Genomic DNA, 16,323 nt, shown 5'->3' on the forward strand with positions numbered 1-16,323 from the left:
CTCGCGTTTTGATCGGCAACCTAGCAATGGGAGAGCGCTCACACTCGCGTTTTGATCGGCAACCTAGCAATGGGAGAGCGCTCACACTCGCGTTTTGATCGGCAACCTAGCAATGGGAGAGCGCTCACACTCGCGTTTTGATCGGCAACCTAGCAATGGGAGAGCGCTCACACTCGCGTTTTGATCGGCAACCTAGCAATGAGAGAGCGCTCACACTCGCGTTTTGATCGGCAACCTAGCAATGGGAGAGCGCTCACACTTGCGTTTTGATCGGCAACCTAGCAATGGGAGAGCGCTCACACTCGCGTTTTGATCGGCAACCTAGCAATGGGAGAACGCTCACACTCGCATTTTGATCGGCAACCTAGCAATGAGAGAGCGCTCACACTCGCGTTTTGATCGGCAACCTAGCAATGGGAGAGCGCTCACACTCGCGTTTTGATCGGCAACCTAGCAATGGGAGAGCGCTCACAATCGCATTTTGATCGGCAACCTAGCAATGAGAGAGCGCTCACACTCGCGTTTTGATCGGCAACCTAGCAATGGGAGAGCGCTCACACTCGCATTTTGATCGGCAACCTAGCAATGGGAGAACGCTCACACTCGCATTTTGATCGGCAACCTAGCAATGAGAGAGCGCTCACACTCGCGTTTTGATCGGCAACCTAGCAATGGGAGAGCGCTCACACTCGCGTTTTGATCGGCAACCTAGCAATGGGAGAGCGCTCACAATCGCATTTTGATCGGCAACCTAGCAATGAGAGAGCGCTCACACTCGCGTTTTGATCGGCAACCTAGCAATGGGAGAGCGCTCACACTCGCGTTTTGATCGGCAACCTAGCAATGGGAGAACGCTCACACTCGCATTTTGATCGGCAACCTAGCAATGAGAGAGCGCTCACACTCGCGTTTTGATCGGCAACCTAGCAATGGAAGAGCGCTCAAGAGGTAATCGGTAACGGAGCAATGAGATCGCGCTCACGCGAAATAATCGGCCGTCTAGCAATACGAGAGGGTTCACACTCATTCTTCTCCCCAGCAACGGAGGCTTTCCGTGGAGCCACCGGTCAGCCCTGGCTCACGGGGCGTTCGCTCATGCCCCTCTGCTGCCTCCACAGTCGGTAAACTCTCCCCTTGCTATCATGCATGTGGTCGACTGCCTCCCTGCCCCTGTTTAAGTCCAGGCTCAAGCCCTCTCGTCTCTCTCTCTCCAATATCAACACGCCCACTCTGTGCAGTATCTTCACATACGGTTGCATTGAGAAGACACAAACACAAATTGTCGTCCTGCATTCCATCAAAGATGGGATTTGGAGCTCTACTACAATTAAAATATTTGCCCTTGTTTATTTGAGCACCAAATAATTCCACTATTTTTAGTAATGCCCCAACACCTCAAAATAAACTATTCCCAATAACATCAAAGTGTTCAGAAAGCATGCATGTAATTTGCATTTTAATCATGCTGTACAAGACAAGAGAAATAATAACATTTTCAATCAGAACCTCCTCAGGACTGGTATTATTACAATTGTCTTTTTAAAATGTATTGATATTCAGGAATTATATCATTTAAAACAGGATTTTAAAGCATTTAGAATTAATAAATTGTAAACAACTGTATTAAATAAATCTAAATAAAGGCAACAAAAACTATTTAAGCAGTTTAGTTGTTGCTTGAATAAGACGTTTCAAATGTTCTTGGTTCTTTCGGTAAAGTCACGTAGAAGGGAAATAATAAAATAAAACATAATAAAATAATTCTCACGTTTCGGCCACAACGCAAGCAGCCGTCCTCAGGTGAAGAACAGGTCTGTCGGAAAGACAGTGTCTGAAGGCCCAGGTTAGAATGATCAGACATTAATTACAAGACCACATTTTAAAATCAATAAATAATTTCAAAATATTAGTGCAAGGTACGCAGCAGTGGTAGGCACCATGATGGGGAGTGGGCTGGAATAAAGGGCATGCAAGATGCGACGATTTGAAACAGAATCTCAAAGCCGTTATTCCTGATCAGAGTTTCATGTAGGGGAGTCTTGAGCGAGGCCGATCACGCCCTCAGAAAATTATAAAGAGCCAGACTCACGTCTGGTAATTAAGCAAAAGGCACAAAACAAAACATGATGACGAGAACTGACAGAAAACACGACGAGTTATGAGTGGGGAGATAGCTCAGGACAAAACAGCACGGATATCATTCACATACAACTTTTACAGTAAAGTGTATCCAGGAAAACATTTTAAAATAGTTTTACAACATGATACCCTAATATCCTCATTTGGGTAAAAACAAAAGTATAGTAGGTAATTTCATAACCTAAGCACAAAACAGCCAAACACATTATTAAACAAACAGCAATGTCTTAATTGCACTTTAAAACACTACACAGCACTGAGGTTTACATATTTAGCTCAGAACTACACGTTAAAAATAGTTGAGCAAGAAAAGATGATCGATTAAGCACTTTGCGTTGAAAACGTGGCTGTCAGACTTTTCAGCAGTGGTGTTGCACGGTCATGTCCAGGTATTCAGTACAGTGTGCGTTGTGTTTTCTCCCATTATCCAAATATATATATTACTAAATTTTCCCTTTGGTGACGTAAGTGCTCAGTAAAATTATATATATTATTCAGAAGAAGTTACTACCCTTAGGTAACTCGGTCTTACATATACACTTTTTTTTACGGAAAATGTATTAGCAGATCATTTTTACTGACAAAATTCAAGTGATTAGTGCCCACAGGCCCTCTACCACTGTCTGCCTCTGGTTCGTGTTCCCCGCATGCCTACACTGACATTACTCCACCACCGAACCCCCCCACCACCACCCTCGTGCTCAGAGCAGCGCTCAGGGCGAGAGTCGCTGGTAGACCCAGCCGCTGACGGCCTCGTGCGTGAGGAGCCCGTCGGGCTGCATGTCCTCCTGTGCGCGCCGGAACACGATGCGGTCATGTACGCGGTTCGTCTGGCCCTGCCAGAACTCCAGCGTGTCCGGGACGAGCAGGTATCCACCCCTGTATCCAGTCCCAATGTTCAGCGTAGAAAACAGAAGACTCGGGGTTATGTGCAGTCTCACAGACATCATCATTACTGAAACTATTACAGTCCATTGGAAGTGAGCAACAGTTTGTAATCAAAGTGTGGTTTCCAGGGTTGGGCTGCACTGCTTACTACAGGCAACTGCCGTAATTGAGTTAGGTATTCTCACGTAGTCTACATTTTTGTACACTGTTTGCCTTGCAGCCTTTCGAAATCATCATATTTTGATTGATCAACGCCCATAGAACGTGGTCAGGAAGGCGCAATGTTTCACAGACAATTATAGTCGGCAGTTGTTTCAAATTAGGGAGCAATGCTGCTCTATGCATTTACCCAAAAAGGTAAGTTTTGAGTACATTTTAAGTTTGGACTGAAATGGCGGAACACTGGGCCTATTGTTACAGCCACTCTACTTTTTTTTTTAATCTTTGACCATTGTGATATTATTTACAGACTTCATGTAGGATCAGTGCTAAATAAACGGGTTCCATTGTCCCACTCCGCACTCCGTTTTGCCCACCAATGCCTGCTACAGAACCCATCAATGTAAACGTTAAACTCTAATCAGATCCCATTGAATAGTACTTGGCCATCTTCATCCTCATAGTGTTACAAAATAAGTCTGCTCACTAAATATCTTATGGATCATTTAATCCCCCAGGCCGGTTCCCTTGTCCTAAGAAGGTCCTCCCTGTTGCTGCTCAAAGTCCCCGCCCCCCCACCCCACGTGAGAACCACATGACCTACGTGTGGCGGCTGCTGATCTCTGGATTAACCGAGAAAAACTTTTTGGGATCAAAACCTTAACCATTCTTGTCCTACTTTAATCACTTTTGGACCTCAGATTTTATTTCAAGTCTATGTGCAATTGATCGCTCTGCTCTGCAGACTTAAAGTAATAATTTCTGTTATTCATGATTTATTGTTATGTGATGTGTTCTTTTAGCCTTGTATTTTTTGGGATAGTTGTACCATGCATGACCTTGCCATTCGGTACTTGACCATGTACAGTTGTTTTTGCAAGGTTTTGTTCACGTTTTTTGCTGTAACCAGGCTTATATTGTGTAACCAGGTCCCCATCGGAAAGGGGCATATATTGCCCAATGGGTTTTACCTGTGCCGAAATAATCCTAAACATACTCCTTTTTCAATTAACGTCATGGGACCTTTAACGTCCACTGTCAAGCATTCTGCCCAGTATTAACCAGGGCAGCAGCAGGGTTCAAACCACGAACCTCTGAAAATCGCAGCATACGTGTTACCGATCAGCCATATCGCTGCACGTAACAGGTCTCCCACACAGCTATACCATAACATGCAGCGCAATCCAGTACTGGGATTGCTTGCATTGCTCAGCATTTGTGTATTTAAATAAATACAAAAGACACATGTCTGAATGATAGGTGCCAGCATGGCTCACCAGAAAGATGGCTTAGGCAGCTTCTCCGCATCCTTGTACTGCTCCTCCAACTCTGCGTTCTTCTTCGTGAGGATCTGAGACATCCAGTGAATACACAACTCATAAACGCTACACATAACACACGTGTATGTGTTCAATGTGCATTTGCACACGTGCCAGTATGAGCCATCACTGCTCTATGGATGTGCCATAAACTCTTCCCTCTCTTCCTTCCCCATTCAATCAGCTCCCTTCACCTGTGCTGTCCACTCGAGCAATGTAGGATTACATTCTTCATGCTGTCCCGCAATGGATGCCAAGTTCAAAGATTTAAATAAAATGCCCCTTAATTATACCGACCTTGTGTTCCATACTAATAACTATAACTGTCACTACCATGTGGAGCATTTTCAGATATGGTTGTATTTAGATGCATTGAAATTCTAACTTTATCGTCCCGCATTGAGCACTGAAGTGTGAGGCTGTGAGCCATACTTCTCTGCTGGGGATGACGGAGCTTTGCTTGCTTATTGTGGCTCCGATCTGGCTGGACTTCGGCCGAGACTGGAAGTACTCCTCCGACTCGTGCTCTGAGAGGCGCTGCACCCGGCCCTCCACTCGCACCTCCACACACACACACGCACAAGCACATCGACACCAAGGGTTTGCGCCACACGCTGCCGCGGCAAACACTTAAGATCAACATAGCGCACGATGGCGGAAATCTGGCCAGTACCAGGCACGGCCACCTTTGTCTCACCAGCACCGATGTTCACAAATCACCCCGGCTACTCGTAGGAGCATTAGTCAAAAATGAAGGAGGCTCAGGCCAGATTTAAACCGCTGCTAGGCACGGCCAGAAATGAACCTGAGTTGCCAGGATTGTGGAACGGTATGCTAATCACACTGCCGCTGTATTAGTAATCGTGGGAATTTGCTGTGGGTTGTGGTGTAATAAGATTCGTTCCTGTGCATGGGTAGGAGCTGTGTTTATATTGTTCCAGGTATCAGTTGGGATATGCTATGAGCTGTTTATGTCTACTGCTATAGTCTGTTTCATGTGACCTTGTGAGAGGTGATATGGCTTTGAGCACAGGGACCACTGATGGGCAGTGACACGAGTAACTGTGCATCGCTAAGGGCACTCACCGAGCGGTTGAGAGGCTCCCAGTAGAAGACCAGAGCAGCAAAGGGATTCGAATCCTGCAAGCAAAATGTAATGACTCGGTTATCGAGTGTTTAATTACTTTAGAAAATACAGACAGACCTCGCCGATCACGGGGATTATGTTCCTGAATAATGCTCGTTGGGCAAAACCGTCTTTGACAAATAATTGACCTGTTGAGAAAAATATGGTTGTGTTCCTCAGTCCAAAATCATCACCCCCCCCCTCTCTTTGTTTAACTTATAATTCTACAAGATTTACTTTGTTTTTTATACAAAGTATGCTGAGTCGCTCTCCATTTCTTATGTATATTATTTATAACTGTGCATTTTTACGTGTCACATTATTACACAAAAACCCTACACAAAAACACATGGTAAATAATGTTCACAGTCGATTAATTCACACATTCCAATGGATGCAGCTCTCTCTTGGCACTACTTTTCAACACGGAGATACGGAGATGAGAATCTTGGCAGCGTCAAAGCGTGTATTGCTGCAACATCACCCCGTGTTCCGGAAAACTGATCTGATATGGTAAACGATGTATATCCTAAACATGCGTTTGATAAAAACCGAGTTGGGCAAGGTTTTTCTGTACAGTTTTATTGTGACATAAATCAAATTACTTGGTGATAATGCATTGGCAGTGGTGCACAAGCACAACATACTAACCACATTCAATCCTAAGATATTTTATTTGGAATCACCTGGGCTAAATTGACTGCAAACGTCACAGCAGTGACAGCAGATACAGAAGCAACAAGTCAATTCAGGTTTACCCCAATATGCCTGCCAACAATGGAATCACATTATAGCCAGCCCTGCTGCTTGTGTTGGCGGTACATATAATTCACCAAGCTTTGTGACTAGTCTTATTAGGGACTAGAATTATGGTACTCCGAGAACCTCATCTCAAGTAACTCACACCATTTGAGATGTGATGTGGACCTACCAGATCACCAGCTTTACGACTCAAGTAGTTTGTGTACAGCTTGAAACCATCCTTTCCAAAGCCTTTCAGCAGCATCATGCGAGCAGATGGCTTCCCATCTCTGCTCCAAGCACACACAAGCACAGTATGAACAAACACGTCATGTTAATGTAAAAGTGCATTAAATGTCTCATATTAATGAGCATGTGTAAGAAAAGGTGTCAGGAATGATGTATTCAGCCATCATCCATGATTTATCTACTGCTGAATGAAGGCCTTCCGAAGTCATTGCCATCCTTTAGTTTCTTGGTCCTGCACAAGAGCTGGTCTCAGTGCTCCATCTTATGAACATTATTGCTCAACCTCCCTCCCACCTTGTAAAATAAGGATGCTCCATATCCACAAAAGAAGTTCAACATACATGCATACATGGTGGTTTTGTGGACATGTCACTTATCCAGGCTGCGCCAAGTAAAAGACGCATGCAAGGGGAAGGGTGTGAAGAGGGTGGCGTGCATGAACACGGCAACAAAGATCCCCCATATAGCCTTAACAGACTGTAGGGGCAAGTGCTGTTAGCGAGCACCTATGAAGGCCGGAACGGTACACAAGGGGGTGGGTGGCCAGCACCACGCCTGACCGCCTTTGTCTCCCTAGTGGCAATGTTTACACACTGCACCAGGTACTCATTTGAGGCTGAGTCGACCTAGGGGAGGCCCAGGACCAGTTCAGATAATCGTCACTGGTGTTGGCCGTGAGCGGGAATCGAACCCGTGTCGCCGGATTCATAGCGCAGCGCGCTACCCGCTACACACACACACCGGACGTGGGCACTTTTGGGGACCCACCTGGTGCTGGTGGCCACGCACACAGCATTCGCCTCTCCAATCTCCTTACACTTTGTGGCTGCCACGAACCAATCCTCAAACTGCTGGATGGGGTCCAAGGAGGACAGGTGCGACTCCTCAAAAGTCTGCTTGACAACGTAACACAAAACTACAACTTAACACGAAGGCTTTTGATAGGTTAGGTCACGTGATGATCTCGTCAAATGTATGAAGTGTACCTCTCCACCACCTGACAGCCAAACAATTCAAAATGTTACATCACTTCTAACTACAATTAGCATTATATTGCTAAATATGGCTGTGAGAATTGGGTCTTTAAGGGGATAAACGTTAAAACACGGAAAAATGCAATTGAATTGGCTGTCGGGTGGTGGAGGGTCTCACAAAATACATTTGGACAGATCATTACGTGGCCTAACCAAAAAATATATTACGGATTACACAACTCTAACACAACACATGACACCACAACTACAGCTACTCTATTGTTGATGCACCAATTCATAATTTACGGGTGCAGTTTCGGTGCTGGACAGAAGCGTTACTGGCACGACTATGCCAATCTATCAAGGAAGGATTCAGGTAATATTTTAGCATTGGGATGATTGGCCAATAGCAGTAGTATTGTGTGTTTTATCAGCATTAATACCTTACTAGAGACAGAGTTGAGCGAACATACCCTTTTTTTGCTCGGTTAAAGTTAGTTCAGCAAACTAAATTCGAAGCTTTCGTGACTGCAGGAATTACTCTTTGGTTCTTTCGGTAAAGTCACGTAGAAAGAAATTAAATAATAGAATACGACGTTTCGATTGCAACACAAGCAACCATCATCAGCAAGTGGAAGTGGTGCTTGTGGATTCGGAACCAGGATCACGTCAACCACACCGCTAAACAACCCCACAATCTCACCAACATAAATTAGCAATATCTGTTCCACATCTCCGTCTGTCCACGTTAACATTTTAAAGTGTTTGTCCACCCAACTCATCGGAGCTGAGCGCAGGGCGGACACCGCATCGCGAGGTGGTGCTGTCAATCATCCCAGTCAACCACAGACCCTGGGGCCGGCCCGTGACCTCCTCCTCCTGCCAGTAGCGAGAGCACTTCCACAATGGCTTCACATTTCATCTCGCCTGGCACACTTGAGTGGCGTCACTCCCGTGTATGTGCGTGCGATGTGTGTATTGTGTGCCTTAAATCCGCAACACCCTTCGTTACAATGTGTGCACGCGTGGGGTGGGTGATCTGTACGAGCCGTGTGCGAGGAGGTCCTACCTCCTCGTCGCCCCGGTAAGGTTTCCTCATCGCGGACACCCGCTCCCCCACGCTGCTCTGCTCCCCCACGGACATCCTCCACCTCCTCCCCGAGGCGCCGAGAGAGGCACGCGGAGACAATGGCCAGTGACCAACAGAGCCGGCCTGCCACAGCCAGCCACGCGGGGCTACCGCTCCCACACTCGGCGCCGCCCTCACGCTCAGGGCTGCCCTCACACTCGGCGCTGCCCTCACGCTCAGGGCTCTCCCGCTCAGGGCCGCCACACTCGGCGCTGCCCTCACTCCCACGCTCATGCACGTGGCCGGGCTGCACGTGGATCTCAGCCGGTGTCACCTTCGACTCCGGGTCACGGCGCGGGGTCAAGGGGGCGTGACGTCATCGGCAAGTGAGGACCCCGCGTGCACGCCGGGGTCAGGGGTCATCGCGAACGGAAGTTACGTCACCGCTCCTCTTGAGCCGCCGCCGCCATCTTACGTGGGGTGTGAGAGGCGGAGAGAAGCGGAAGCGTTTGTCGCGGGGCGCGGCGGGGGGTCGGTCGCCCGCCCTTTGGTGAGCCCCACGCGAGCCCCGTGTGCGTTCGCGCGCCGGGCTGGACGCGCGAGGTCGCCCTCGTAGTCAATGGGGACAGGGAACGCGAGCCACTCCCCCCTCGTCCCCACAATCGTACACACACGCGCACCATTCGGTGACGACGTCGCAGCTGCGGTCGCAGTGCTGCACAAATGACACTGCACAAAATGGGACAAATATATGCTGTGTAGACAGTCCGTGTGAACGGTGTGATTGGCGACATCTGGAGCAATGCACTCGTTCGTAACGGCCGAGCGCGCGTAAGTGGGAGTGACGTCATTGTTTCGACGATTGACGTCACGAGGTGGTGTAGTTGAGACGGGTGACGTCACGAGGCGGTGAGGTTGAGACGGGTGACATCAGGCGGGGACGCGTCGCCTTCCCTGAGGCTGCTCCTGCTTGCTATTGTGAGTGAGAGGCTGCTGCTGCTGTTGTGAGGCTTCTACTGTTGCGAGTGAGAGGCTGCTGCTGCTGTTGTGAGGCTACTTCAGCTCCCGCTCCGCCGGAGTCTGCGCGCGCTGTGTGACTACAGCCACCTCGGCCACCCCCGAGTTCAATTCCCGCCAACGGCAACATCGGCGGTGAGTGATATCTGAACCGGTCCTGGGCCTCCCCTAGGTCCACTCGGTGTTTGTAATAAACATCAGCACTGAGGAGACAAAGGCGGTCGGGGTTGGTACTGGTCACGCGACCCCCTCCTGTGCCGCGCTGTCCCGGCTGCTACAACTCGCTGAGAGCCCTTGTCCCAGCTGTCGGTGTGGCCTACACGGCGGAGCTTTGTCTTTGTACCACGCTCGGGGTGTCCGCGATGTTCACAATGCGAAATAACAAATAACCAAATAACGATCATCGCGATGTCAGTTTCGCATAACTTTGTAGTTGTAGAACACTTATTGTTATTATTATATTGTTCTGCGTTGTCCTGAACAGCGAGGCTTAGCCGAGGGCAATGCAGCTTGCATGCAATCTGCCAGGTGGTGATGATGAACAACTTTGCCGGTCATTGGTTTGGTCAACATCTTTAGGACCTTCTTGCCAGTATCCTTCATGATGAAAAATAAGAATAGGTTTTACCCTTTCTAGCAATGAAACAGGTATTATGTGGGTCTTGCGGTAAAGTCACGTGGATAGGTTGAAAGAAAATAACAAACTACGACGTTTCGATCACAACACCAGCGATTGCCGTCAGGAGGAGAAAATAGGAGATCTGCTGAGGCAGACTGTTGTAAAGGTTTAGAATGGGCGTAGCCCAAGGGGCATACACGAAGTGGGCGGGGCTAGGCGATGTTAACGCGAGAAATTAGCATGTCACCTAAGCCCACTGGCTTGCATGCCCACTGGCTATCAATAAAGATTCGTTCATGAAGCAATCCATATATATAGACACAGACACAATTTCAACCGAGTAGATGGTACAAACTGAGCAATCATTGGAAAGACGTTATTAACCAATTTAAGTTATAACTGGCTGATGTCTCCATCCTACCTTCCGATGTTGGTAGTTATTTTCGACTCTCTGGTGTTACATTAGCAGGTTAAATGTCTCACTAACACAGCCACCGTCGCTCGTGTCCTCGATGTGGCGGTGGCTCTGCGACCTTACATTGACATGCTAATCTCTCACTTTAACATCACTAGCTTATGACCCTTGGGCTACACCCATTTGAAACCTTTAAAACATCCTGCCTCAGCAGCTTTTCTGCTATTTTTTCTCCTGATGACGATTGCTTGTGTTGCGATCGAAGCGTCGTAGTTTTTTCGTAATTTTTTGTTATTTTCTTTGAACCTATCTTCATGACTTTACCAAAAGACCCCAGAATATGAATTCCTGCAGTCACGAAAGCTTTAAGTCAAGGTGTTAACGTGTTCAAACGACAAATAGATACCTTTTGCTAGGCATCAAGTCTGCATTAACTACACATACTTGTGGCAGAACATGCTCTGATTATAATATAATGCATTGTCTTGGAAACTGATTGGCCTACACCAGAGACAGCCTTCTTTATGGCCTTGTCTCACCAGTGTTAGACCAGAGAACGCCACAACACACTCACTCACCCACTCATCCTCTCACTCACCACACTGCAGGTCACAACACTTCCCTCGCACTGCTGCACTGTGGAAATCCCTCCCATTGTCTCTTTTCCCCTGAGCTCAATTCTTATCTAATACAACTTTGAAAGTGCTATGTGTTGCTGGCCGTTTGACCTTTTTGGCCTCTGGGCGTGTGTGCTTTTATAAGGGAGGAAGTCATGGCGTGTAGGATCCCCGCCGAGCAGGTGCTGGCTGCCTGGCAGCAGCAGCACGTTGCCACCGCCTGCCCCTCCGACGGCGCGGCCCGGCGTGCCGACGCACGCCGCGGGCACCTTCGCCTCCTCCACGTGGGGCTGGCGGCGGGGGCGCTAGCGGAGTCTGCGGCGGCGCGGCTCTTCGGCGAGCACGCCAACCGCTACGCTGCCGTCCTCGACGCACCCGACGACAGGAACGGGCTCAACAACTACGCGGAGAGCGCGCTGCAGCTGGCGGCGGGGCCAGCCGGCGAGAGCGACCGGTGGCGGTCGGCGCTCGGCTCCGACGGCGTCTTTCAGCTGGAGTGCGTCAAGGCCTTCGTGAGCGCCAGCGACGGCACCCGTGACGGACGCGATACTAGCAGAGTGGAGGACTGCGTCGCGGGTTCCACGGGCGCGCCAGAACACCGGCGCCCCCGCGACCCGACTACCAGCACGCTAGCACCTACAGGGCCCTCGCCGTGCTCTACAGACACCAAGACATTTGTCGCTGGTGCCGTGTGCTCCGACTCGTGTAAGGAAGACGGAGCGTCTGTGGTGAATGCGGAGGCTCCCTCGTCCCTTTTGCCAGGGTTGTATAAACAGGCACCTAGGTTACCGGCGTTTCCATTTCATAACCCCACATTGTGGATTAATCAGGCGGCAGCTACGACCGCGACCAGCGCTGCGATGAAGCGCAAGGGCCTGTACGTGTTCAACGAAGACAATGGTGGAGCTCACCCCGGCGGATCGTCCACTTGCAATCCGAACAGCAGTCACGCGGAGAACGAGAGGGTCACCGACTGTGATGCCAGTGGACCAATTTCAAGCAACAGCTTCAAGTCGGCCAGGCAGCAGTTGGCCATTGAGCAGCAGAAAAAGTACTGTAACCAAAACAGAGCGTGTGCGCCTCAGGCGTCCGCAAAGAAATCTTTAGGAACCTCTAAGCCTAGAGGGCCTTACGGGAAGTTTGTATCCCCAGTACTCAGGGAGGATGGAAGCGAGAGCACGGGGCAGTGCACGCGGGGACAGAACGGTGAGCCGTCAGAAATAATTGACGAGCGCTTGAAAAACATTGACCCCAAGATGGTGGAGCTCATCAACAACGAGGTCATGGACCACGGGCCCCCTGTGAGCTGGGATGACATCGCGGGGCTGGATTTTGCAAAGGCGACCATCAAAGAGATCGTGGTCTGGCCCATGCTGCGGCCAGACATTTTCACGGGACTGCGGGGCCCACCGAAGGGCATCCTTCTGTTCGGGCCGCCGGGAACAGGCAAGACTCTGATCGGGAAGTGCATCGCCAGCCAGTCTGGTGCCACCTTCTTCAGCATCAGCGCCTCTTGCCTCACCTCTAAGTGGGTGGGCGAAGGCGAAAAGATGGTGCGTGCGCTGTTTGCCGTGGCGCGCTGCCGCCAGCCGTCCGTCATCTTTATCGACGAGATCGACTCGCTGTTGAGCCAGCGCGCGGACGGGGAGCACGACTCGTCTCGCCGCATCAAGACCGAGTTCCTGGTGCAGCTGGACGGCGCCACCACCGCGCGGGACGAGCGCGTGCTGCTTGTCGGCGCCACCAACCGGCCGCAGGAAATCGACGAGGCGGCACGGCGCCGGCTCGCCAAGCGCCTTTACGTGCCCCTGCCGGACGCGGCGGCACGGCGCTGCCTGCTGGAGCGGCTGCTGGCGCCGCAGAGCTGGCAGCTGAGCGCGGAGGAGCTGGCGGCCGTGGTGGAGCGCAGCGAGGGCTTCTCGGGGGCTGACGTGACGCAGCTGTGCCGCGAAGCGGCGCTCGGGCCAATCCGCGCCGTGCCGGACATCACCACGGTGGATGCCCTGCAGGTGAGGCCCATCCTTATACAAGACTTTGCCCAGGCTCTGCAGGTGGTGAGGCCGTCCGTCTCGCCCCGTGACCTCGACTTGTACGTCGAGTGGAACCGCACCTTCGGCTGTGGCCAGTGAATGCTCAGAGCTACAGCTTTGTGATGATGTACAATCTTCATGGCCTCTACAGCACAGGAGGGAAAACCGCTTGATATACACTTCATAAAATGAATACAACTGCGAAAATAAATAACAGTTTAATGTTTTCAATTCGCGATTGTGTATAAAACAAGGCGCTCGTGAACAGGTTTTCACTTAACTGTGGACGATGTATGACTATTGTCAAGCTATCAGTTCGAATCAGTGAATTACTTTAAATCTTTAATTTAACAAAACAGTTGACTTTTACCGCAGCTGTCGTGCTATATTCTTGACTCCCCAATGTCAGTTCTGTCGTTGGCACACTCGACTCACAATCAAAAGGTAAAAAAATTGGAATGCTGTTTAGAATGGACTCGGCTCAGTGCTACCGAGGTTGGTAATAACGACCACTTTGTTCAAAGCCAACCGTGTCATTCTATGGAGACTGTCTCCCAGAACAGGAACGTGGAATTTCCTCCACCACTGGCTAAATTCCGCCAACCGAGATGGGCATCGACTAACACCAGTTGAACAGGGAGACACTTTTGACCTGACGGTGGGATAGGTAGATGTCGAGTACCATCAAGGATGCCAAATGATTTAACAGTACATACCTTGCTAATGAGACTCATTTCGATAAAGCCCCACCCAACATTGCCTTTTTAATAGACTCTTCAGATACATTAATATTTGTCAAAGCTGATATGCTTATGTACGAAACATGTATTTCCCTGCAGAACATACAATCCCTATATACGGTGATTCTTCTTCCCGAAATTTTACAATCAAAAACACTTGACAAAAGTGAATGTTTTTTGGGAATTTGTCATGCAGGACAGTATTATTCATTTGCAATTGGTGTATTGTGGATTTGGCCACGTGGTATTTTAAAGAGAGCATTCAGTTATAAAGAGCTCTGACGACTTGTTGCTCTGGCTACAACCTCCGCCTTGTGTAGCTAACCTTTTGTGTTTGATTACTTCTCCAATTGCTGCAATGTAAAGAGCAATTTCCAGTTACTCAGGTACATGCTTTGAGATAAAAACCTTCATCTTAGGAGAGCATCACTGAGATTGCACGATTCATTTTGAAGATGGTTTTGCATAACCGGGGCAATAGTAGCTACGCATGCCTGTAATCCACCACTGGAGGCAAGGGTTCGTGGATCACACACAGTTGCTGTGAAACTCCTTTCCTGCGGCCGCCGAGGGCCATATCCTGGTTTGCAAGAAGGCGGTATAGCAACTGTGGACATATTTGCATCTGTTCTATCTGTATGGGATAGAACGTTGCTCCCACACGTCTGGATTGTCAGGGTGCTCTGATTTCGCATCACATGTATAAACACTCTTTAATTGGCTGAAAACATCTTGATATATAGAGTACCACAGAGCTTTGGCAATTGTTGATACTAGCTCACCCCCTCCCTGCCTCTCTATTTGTGATTCCTCGGGCATTACTAATTGTAGTGTTATTGAGATGCAATTTGCTTAAATGCCGTGTAAAACTAAAATGTATAACTCAGACTCCAAAGTTAGACGCCAACTTCTTGCACTGCCATCTTGCTCAAATTCTCACACATCGCCCTGCCTCCAAGTTCCGAACCCAATAATAGCAGCACTTTGACTATTAAACGACAGGGAAGTTATTTGAAAATTGTGTTTATGGAAACCCGAAAAGATGAATGCTTGGCAGTTGTAGGAGCCTTCAGGAATCTGCCCACTCTGAACATGCAGCTCATCAAGAAACCAGTGCAGTGGGTGAATTATGCGTTGATCAGTTTCATTCAGACGGCACTGATACGTATATTTATTTTTTGAACGTGCATTTGTCTTGCTTTTATGCTGAATGACCTCTAGATATGTTTACATTGTTGTTAGTCCATTATATGTGGCTTACAATATCCCCCACCATGTATACAAGTCATGTGTTGTTTTTTCGTATACGAGTGATTCTGCAGTACGGTGTTAATCCAATTGCCCCACGACAGAATGGACTGGTTTGTTTTGCGATGCGGACGTTCCCCCCCCATGTATTTTCTATTCCCCTGCTTTACGTTTGTAGGCAAAGATGTAAGTTTGAAAAATGAATAAAATTTTGAAAACAGTGCTTAAGATTGGAATATATTTTGTGATAATTGTTTAAACTGAAATTGTAATTCGTTCATGTCCATTATAACTAGGTGAAAGTCTCAGACTAATGGGACAGATCATGGGATCTCCTTTACCAGTGTCAAAATATAATAGGTTTTCCCCTTTTTTCTGGCAACAAAACAGGTGTTAAGAAGTTAAAATACCAAACTGAAACCTTTTGCAAGGAATCATGTCTGCATTAACCACAGATACTTGTGGTGAAAATACAAAGAAAAAAACATGCTCTGACAGTATATGCATTGCATGTTTCTTGTTTGTATGTTCACCACAAATATCCGTGGTTAATGCAGACATGATTCCTTGCAAAAGGTTTCAGTTTGGTGTTTTAACATCTTAACACCTGTTTTGTTGCCAGAAAAAAGGGGAAAACCTATTCTTATAATGGGACAGAATTGCGATTATCAGAGAAAGTGTTGGGCTGTGGAAGAGTCGAGCATATGTAAGACTACAACGTGATGTTATTTGGATACCATATTCATGAGCCGTGATCTTTTGCACTATGGATGAAGCCTTCCCATGCCGTCACTATCATGGACTTGAAATCTCACATTCCGTTCAGCTCCTGCAAGAGCTGATCTCATCGCTCCATCTCCACGGTGGACATCCTCTTGGGAATGTTCTGTCCTTTGGCTACCACTGTTTTCGTTCTCGACCACCGGCCATCATCCCTTACGGCTGTCGCCTTTCCCCGACAACTTTTCTTTAG

At 48.5% G+C, this 16,323-nt stretch overlaps 2 protein-coding genes across 3 annotated transcripts; one reads left to right on the forward strand and one right to left on the reverse strand.

Moving 5' to 3' along the window:
• Positions 1-1,439: 1,439 nt before the first annotated feature.
• LOC144721106 (pyridoxine-5'-phosphate oxidase-like) lies at positions 1,440-9,045 on the reverse strand. 2 transcript variants are annotated; one of them, XM_078598488.1, is made up of 7 exons: positions 8,665-9,045; positions 7,390-7,514; positions 6,563-6,662; positions 5,592-5,645; positions 4,938-5,066; positions 4,464-4,537; positions 1,440-3,018 (listed from the first exon to the last, which is right to left on the reverse strand). In XM_078598488.1, exons 1-7 carry the CDS (start codon positions 8,956-8,958, stop codon positions 2,853-2,855), a joined length of 942 nt encoding a protein of 313 aa, XP_078454614.1. In that variant the 5' UTR covers positions 8,959-9,045; the 3' UTR covers positions 1,440-2,852. The 2 variants fall into 2 exon arrangements, with proteins under 2 accessions (XP_078454614.1, XP_078454613.1); XM_078598487.1 differs by having other exon boundaries at positions 7,390-7,517.
• A 648-nt stretch (positions 9,046-9,693) lies between these two features.
• Positions 9,694-13,571, forward strand: LOC144721104 (fidgetin-like protein 1). Its single transcript, XM_078598485.1, has 2 exons — positions 9,694-9,816; positions 11,478-13,571. Exon 2 carries the CDS (start codon positions 11,488-11,490, stop codon positions 13,459-13,461), a length of 1,974 nt encoding a protein of 657 aa, XP_078454611.1. The 5' UTR covers positions 9,694-9,816; positions 11,478-11,487; the 3' UTR covers positions 13,462-13,571.
• Positions 13,572-16,323: the final 2,752 nt, after the last annotated feature.

Source organism: Lampetra planeri, chromosome 10 (genome assembly GCF_965212315.1).
Source record: "Lampetra planeri chromosome 10, kcLamPlan1.2.h2, whole genome shotgun sequence".
Lineage (NCBI taxonomy): Eukaryota > Metazoa > Chordata > Hyperoartia > Petromyzontiformes > Petromyzontidae > Lampetra > Lampetra planeri.

Excerpts from the sequence above, each read along its gene's own strand:
- LOC144721104 (XM_078598485.1), top strand. The coding sequence starts at position 11,488 with ATGGCGTGTAGGATCCCCGCCGAGCAGGTGCTGGCTGCCTGGCAGCAG.
- LOC144721106 (XM_078598487.1), bottom strand. The coding sequence starts at position 8,958 with ATGAGCGTGGGAGTGAGGGCAGCGCCGAGTGTGGCGGCCCTGAGCGGG. Across the intron at positions 6,663-7,389 it reads TGCGTGGCCACCAGCACCAG|AGATGGGAAGCCATCTGCTC; the intron begins GTGGGTCCCCAA and ends TGCTTGGAGCAG. Across the intron at positions 4,538-4,937 it reads CCGTCATCCCCAGCAGAGAA|ATCCTCACGAAGAAGAACGC; the intron begins GTATGGCTCACA and ends TGGATGTCTCAG.